General features: G+C 48.2%; 1 protein-coding gene across 1 annotated transcript in view; it reads right to left on the bottom strand.

Annotated features, from left to right (window-relative positions):
* The window catches only part of LOC104409763 (cell adhesion molecule-related/down-regulated by oncogenes-like), a 22,647-nt gene extending 15,959 nt beyond the window's left edge, over positions 1–6,688 (bottom strand). Inside the window, 6 exon segments of the mRNA XM_010019727.1 lie at positions 292–473; positions 1,179–1,385; positions 2,987–3,115; positions 4,531–4,606; positions 4,608–4,718; positions 6,422–6,688. Of these exon segments, the coding sequence (XP_010018029.1) occupies positions 292–473; positions 1,179–1,385; positions 2,987–3,115; positions 4,531–4,606; positions 4,608–4,718; positions 6,422–6,688 (972 nt within the window).
* Positions 6,689–7,284: the final 596 nt, after the last annotated feature.

The raw sequence follows: 7,284 nt of genomic DNA, 5'->3' as shown, positions 1-7,284 counted from the left end.
GGTTGGACACAGGGGCTTGGAGCAACCTGCTCTAGTGGAAGGTGTCCCTGCCCATGGAAAGGATTTGGAACTGGGTGAGCTTTAAGGTCCCTTCCAACACAAACCAGTCTGGGATTCTATGACTCAATCCCATCACACAAAGATGAAGTGTCTTAGCCCCTTCTAGGAGTCTCAGGGAGGAAAACCACCACTCGCTACTCCGCAGTCAGCTCTAATCCTCGAATCTTAAGAGCCACAGCAGTAAAAACTTGGTCTACAACTGTGAGAAGAACAGGAGACAGTGATACCTACCGTCCATTTCAGCATGATCTGAGTGTCACTGATGGCTTCAGTATAAGCAATGTGAGGTCCTGTGATGGGGCGGTTGGAGAAGCGGCTGGTAAACCCGGCCACTTGGTAGGGCCGGGATGCTGCGCTGCGTGGGCTCTCCCCATAGTTGTTCACAGCAATCACACGGAACCTGTACATCTCTCCTTTTAAGGGAAAAAGTGGAAGAAAGATGATGTAGTAGCAAAACAAGCACTAGAAAGAGGCTTCAAGGAGAGACTAAACAGATTAAGAAGTCTTTCTGCACAACGGCCAGTTAGAAAAGAAAGTTGGACTCGTTGCCACAGACTGATGTGGACATCAGAAAGATAAACAGCTTCTAAAAGCAATTAGGGAAATTCACTCGAGAAAAATCCAAAGGCTTTTTGGATGATGATGCCTCCATCAGCTTGGGAAGGCCCTAAACTGACAACTGGTGGGCACCAAGCAGAGGCTTCAAAGGATACCCATCATCATCATCATCTATTGCCTCTATTCCTGCATCATCCCCCTGAGCTTTCAGGGCTGGACACCAGAAGTCAGGACAGATGTTTTTCCATTAGTGCATTTCTCTCTCTGCATTCTGAGTATTTACTAGAAGGACAATTAAGTTAAAAATAGCAAAAATACACAAGCCTCCTCTCCACATGAACAAGTATTAAATTATACTGGTGGGTTTTTTCCACTTGAAAAGCCAGAAATCAACTTGAATTCACGCAATGAGCTCCTATTCCACATAAAAAACCCCAACGAACTACCAGAAGCAGGATAATCCGAGCAGAAGTTAAAATGAAACAACCAAAGAGTTGCAGCCACCCAAGCAAAGACAACAGCAACATCAACTGACGTGAAGGAAGGATCCTTTGTAATACCTGGCTCCAAGTTCCGAACTTCCACAGAGAGCTTGGAAGGAGAAATGTTGTCAGCTGCCACGAGCCAGTCGCTGCTCCGGCCCAGGCGCTTGTACTCCACCTTGAAGGCAGTAATGGGGGAGCCCCCGTTTGCTCGTGGGATCCATGTGACGTAGACAGATGACTCTGATGCTGTGGAGATCGTGGGTCTGTCAGGAGCTTCTGGAACTGAAATGAGAAACTCAGTTACCAGAGGACTGGAGTCACGTCCAACTTCACTTCCTGTAGCCACCGCTTAAGCTCGTTGCTGATGGTTATGGTATAATATAACAAGGAGGATCTTAAATCCTCCTGTAGCAACAACTCCCCTTTGCTCTTCTGGAAGAGATGGTTGAAGAGCAGAAAACAGGCATCAACTTATCCATATAATCATCAAAAAACAGATGGTTAGAACTAGACATCTTTAAGGTCCCTTCCAACCCAACCCATTCTATGGTGTTGCACTCACCCAACCCATCTCTACATGGAAGTGGAAACATAAGACTGAGTGAAGAGGAAAAACATGGTTATCCCTCTCAAAACACCAGAACTCCCCCAGCCCCGACGTGACTTCAACCCATCCACACTAAGGAGCCCTGTATGGTGGGGAAATGAGAAGGGAGAGCAAAGGAAGCATGCAACGAGCTGTATACTTACTGAACTCACTTGAAGTTACAGACAGCAGTGGAACAGAGAGAAGGGAGAGAGATGGTGTTAGTACATCTGCTTACAACCACTCTGATGACCGACGAGAGCCATAAGGCTTTACTAAAGCAGCTTGTACTCATCACTAGGGAGCTGGTCACTAATGAGAGGAGGAGGGGAGCAAGGAACAGCAAACAGAGCTTGCTGCAAGGAACAGGCTGAGCACTGGCAGCCAGGCACACAGAAGGTGTCCCCTTGTGTGGCTCCACTGCTATTCAGCACTGTCACAAGCATGTGATGCTCAGCTCCTTGAACCTCTCCATTCACCTTTGGGTTTACCCCCAGTTTTAGACACCAAGTCACCTCTGAGATCTCAGCTCCTGAGTAAATCTGCCTGAATCAGGTCAGTGAGTTCAGAGGCTGGGGTGTGAGAAAAAGGACTAGAAACATGCTGTTTTTATTGGAAACCAGGCTAAAGATCACAAGCAGTTCTATCTTCCTGCCATCAGAAACAAGCCCATCCCTGGGAAGCTCCAGGAAAACATTCAGAACAGATACAATCCACTTTGAGAACTTAAAAGCCTGACAGTCATTCTCTGTTTCCCCTTTTCCTCTTCTTTCACAGTGGAAGACGAAACCAGAGTATTTAGCAGAGAGCAATGTCAGTGAGCAGCAAGAACATGGGTTATCCCTGAAACTCTTATTTTTTGAGAGACACACACATGGGTAACAGCATCCTTAGAAATACTATATATTTTCTTAATTAGGGCATGCATTTACTGAGCTCACAGCTTCAAATACCCCACCACAGACACTGGAGGCTGTAAGAACTGTGCCACTTCTTGGTGACTTCATGTGGCTGTGGCAACCTGAGGTATCAAGGCAGGTACTTAGAATGCTGCCTGGAATCAGGCAACCTTTAACTAGTCCCAGAGTATGATCTCTTACTCTGGAGACACACAGAAGACCACAAAATGTAGCAGATAAGTGACCCCCCTCACAGAAGGCCCACCAGAGAGGAAAATACCTGTAACAAAGAAGCCTTAGGGAATAAATAGGTGTTAGAAGAGGACATACAAGCACCTAGAGCTGTAATTAACACAACGTTTAGCACATGGATTACAAACCATCCATCCACCACTTACCTCCACTGTGTCGAGAGAGGTCTGGCAGGATGACACCAAAAGTATTTGTGCCCTCATGAACAAGGGGATGTTTGGGAATGCCCACGGGAGGGGATGGAGCCTGGGTGTTTTTTGAGGATGATGTTCTTTCTAAGAAAGATTTGATATAGAGTATGTCAGCTCAGGGTCTGGATGAGAAAATGATGCTCATTGCCTCTCACAATGTGCTTATTCCACCAGACCACTCGCAGGACTAAAGCCCTGGACCCAAATCACAAGCTAAACAGTCAAAGGAGCAAAAAGAGACCTCCCCTGTCAGCCCAGGGCCTCTTGTGCTGTGGGTAAGTGCCTGTTCACCTGCAGCGCTGCACTTTGTGGTGATGCCACCAGCTCCTGCACAGGTTTCAAAGCCCGCTCTCACCACGAAATCACAGTAGATGGTGAAATCAGGCAGGCTGAGAGTTGGTATTATTCAGCCTGGAGAAAAGGCGGCTGCAGGGAGGCCTCAGAGCAGCTCCAGTGCCTAAAGGGGCTACGGGAAACCTGGAGAGGGGCTTTGGACAAGGACCTGTAGGGATAGGACAAGGGGGAATGGCTTTAACCTGCCAGAGGGGAGATTGAGACGAGCTCTTGGGCAGAAGCTCTTCCCTATGAGGGTGCTGAGGCGCTGGCACAGGGTGCCCAGAGAAGCTGTGGCTGCCCCATCCCTGGCAGTGTTCAAGGCCACACAGGACACAGGGGCTTGGAGCAACCTGCTCTAGTGGAAGGTGGGTTGGAAAAGGATGAGCTTTAAGCTCCCTTCCAACACAAACCATTCCATGATTCTACAACGGCACACCCAAATCCACATCTAGAGAAAGAGGCTCAATAAAAAGGTGATGGAAGCTGTGTTTGGCCATAGCTTTGCCCTGGATACTGGGCAGATATATACTGGGCCTGTAGCAGTATCGTGAATTCCCCAACACTTAACATTCTAAATAAAAATGTTAAGCTATTCTGTTCTTGAACATTGATACCAAACAATATTGTTTGCATGCTTCAGAGTTCAGCCACCGGCGTCCAAGCTGGAAAGGAAAAAGGCTGCTTTGATTAGCAAGGCTCTTCTGCTTGTTGCTATCTGCACGCAACTATCAAACCAGCTGGGTTCTGCTCTGCAGAGAGATTTCACTGCAGTGTCTGCAAAGCAAACCAGAAGAGGTTTGTTGCTCTATAAGAACTGGATGGTGCCCAGAGTGTCTTTTGTGATACTCTGAATAAACCAGAACAAGGGCTGGCTGCTCCCTGACTGAGCTCCTTGAAGCAAGAGGTGGAGAAATCTCAGTCATCACCCCCAAAATAATATCATCAAGCTTTTAAGCTTCTACTTACCAACAGCGCTGGTCACGCTCAGGGAAGTTTGATTCTATGATTCTATTTAAGTTTGCCCTGCAGCTGTATTAGCAGTTCTTTAGCAATTAAATTGCAGAACACTCTGTCCAGGGCTTAGCAGACAACATAGAGTTGATGTAATTGGAACGAACGGCTTCTGGAAGGGCCAGGACCCAGGGAGGTGGTGCTGCACCCACCTTTGCTGGTGCGAAAGGTCAGCATGGCGGGCTGGCCCTCGCCCGCCGCGCTCCTCGCCACCATTCATCGCCACACTCAGCCCCTCGTAGAGGCTGGAGGGCTCCAGCTCCGTGAGCCGCAGCTCGTTCTCGCTGCCCGGGACACGCACCGTGTGCCAGCTCCCCACCACGCCAGCGCTGTCATCCAGCTGATGGGACAGGGAGAGAGAGCTCAGCATCAGCCCTGAGGGGCGCAGATCCCGATGGAACGCTCAAATCCCTCCGCGCTTCCACACACCCAGAGCCCCCCGGCAAAACCCCTCAGGTTTTCCTCTACTGACAGTTTGTCTCCAAGTGTTTCTTGCCACAAGTCTGCACTTTTGCAACCACTTTCCTCACGCTCCTTCACTGAACTGAATCGGTTTTCCCTCTCCACACACACGCACGCATTTGTTTTGAGGGAAAAAATGATCATTTTCACTCATGGCTAAAAACCAGCAAGAGACCAAGTGATGTTCAAAGACTCCAAGAGCCTTCAGCTGTGCCTGTGACATCCAAGGGCTGGACCCAGCACCCTAATGAGAAGGAGATGTTCCCTGAACTATCCCAGCTTTTCCTGCACTGAGGCGTTTAAAAATATTCATTGGCTAAAATGGGCAATGAAAAGTGTGTCTTTGTTAGTTCTGGAGGCTGGAAAAGAAGAAGCCACCAGGGAGACCAAGATTTGGGTTTTATTAATGCATGTTTCCCTTTACTTTTTAATAAAACCCCACTTTTTCATTTACCAGTGAAATCACCAGCTCCACTGAAGAAAGACGAGAGATTCAGGGTAGTCTCATAATGCTTGACCTTTGGTGGAGAACATTACCCCAAATCCCAATGGAAAAGGCCAAGATTCTACCAAAAATAAACTCCTAAACAATATAAGACTTTAATAAAACATAGAAGGCAGATCTGAACGCTGGGGATTATCAAAGGTTATGGCAGAGGGCTTTGTTCAAGCATTTTCTTCTGAAGCAACAACTCTTCAGGCTTTTATTCACCTATTTTTTATATATAAAAGAGGGATATCCATAAAATAATTTGATGGCACAAAGAAAACACCACCCTAAAAGCCCCACAACAAACTCGCTACTGAGCAACGCATGAGTGAGCACATTTAATGTGGAAAGGATTGGTATGAGCGAAGGGTGAGCATCAAAAAGGTCAAAGAAGCATTCAAAGCTTTCAGTGCTCATGTGAACCAAGCACCTCTGAATGAGAAATTGTAGCAACACACTTTGGCACTGGGGTTTCAGGAACTAACAGGTCAAAAACCTAAGCGTTCCCTCCAGGCTTAAGACAAGATCAGGATGTGGAGGATTAAAAAGCTTATGAAAAATAAACCAAACAGCTTTGCCATGCAGGGAGCTGTTTGCTTGGGAGAAGGGGCACAGGCATTGCTTGCTTCTGATGATACTCACTGTCAACTTAAGGACATGATGGATACCTGCTTCTGAAGTTTTAGTTCACCTTCATATTTGGTAAGTTCTAATAGGGTTTAGGAGGCAGAGTAGCACACTGTGACATGTCAGACTAACACTCATCTTCCCTTCCCACCACAACCTTCCGTGAAAGATTCAAGCTTGCTCCCTCATACAAATGCATTTTGAACCTCAGCCTGGACCCCCATTCCCCATAGACCATAATTACATGTAAAGGGACTTTAAACCAGGGCTCTGCTTTATAAATCTCATTTAGAACTGTTAGAACAGCATCCCTGTGACTCCAGTCACCCCAACAGAAGCTGTGTGGCCACCTATGTGCTTCAACCATACCCCACATCCCTGACATTGTTAACTCCAGCACTGCAGCAACAACAGGCTCTTGAGCACCCTACAACCAGGAGGACACCACGGCAGGGAGATGCTACCTTGCGGTACTTGACGAAGTAGGCATTGATGGGCAGGCCCCCGTCGCGCCCCGCGCGCCACACCAGGGTGTAGGTGTCTGGCTTTGGTGTCTGTGGGGGGCTCAGGATGATGGGGGCCTCGGGGGCAGCGGCCCCGCTCCAGCCTTTATCCGTGGCAGCTGCATCCAAAGGGAGTTTGGTTGGAGGCGAGCTCGGGAATGCCGTTGCTGCACCAGGGTCACCATCGCGCTGGGCAATGTCCACAGGAGACGGTTCTTCTGCTTCCATGGCAGTTTCTGAAGGAACTGAAAAGGGAGGAGCCTGGTTACATCTCCACAATGAGAGGACACTAAATCACTTCATGCTTAAACAAGGGGGATTTAGGTTGGATCTAAGGCAGAAGCTCTTCCCTGTGAGGGTGCTGAGGCGCTGGCACAGGGTGCCCAGAGAAGCTGTGGCTGCCCCATCCCTGGCAGTGTTCAAGGCCAGGTTGGACACAGGGGCTTGGAGCAACCTGCTCTAGTGGAAGGTGTCCCTGCTCGTGGCAGGGGTTGGAACTGGATGAGATTTAAGGTCCCTTCAACCCAAACCAGACCATGATAATTCGATGATTCCAAGTGTGTCATTTCACTGTGCAAAGAGCCACTCCAGGAGGTGCCTGCGCAGCCCTGACCCTGCCAGGCTGTTTGTTCAGGGCAGAACAGTGGTGTTGAGTTTATTTTTTGGTTTGGGTTTTGTTTTCAGAGGACCAAAGAGAGAAATCCTGAAACACAACGTCTGCAGCCCTGGCTTGACTCCTATCTCTGAGCAATGAGTGGCAAAGCATGTTAAGAGCCAAAAAATAATCAATCCCTACCTACACTTGTGACACAAACAGAGTAATT

The sequence above is a fragment of the Nestor notabilis genome, unplaced genomic scaffold, assembly GCF_000696875.1.
Source record: "Nestor notabilis isolate BGI_N333 unplaced genomic scaffold, ASM69687v1 scaffold18068, whole genome shotgun sequence".
NCBI classification, from domain to species: Eukaryota; Metazoa; Chordata; class Aves; order Psittaciformes; family Psittacidae; genus Nestor; species Nestor notabilis.
The sequence above is the reverse complement of the archived record's forward strand: the minus strand, read 5'-3'. Positions and strand labels throughout refer to the sequence as shown.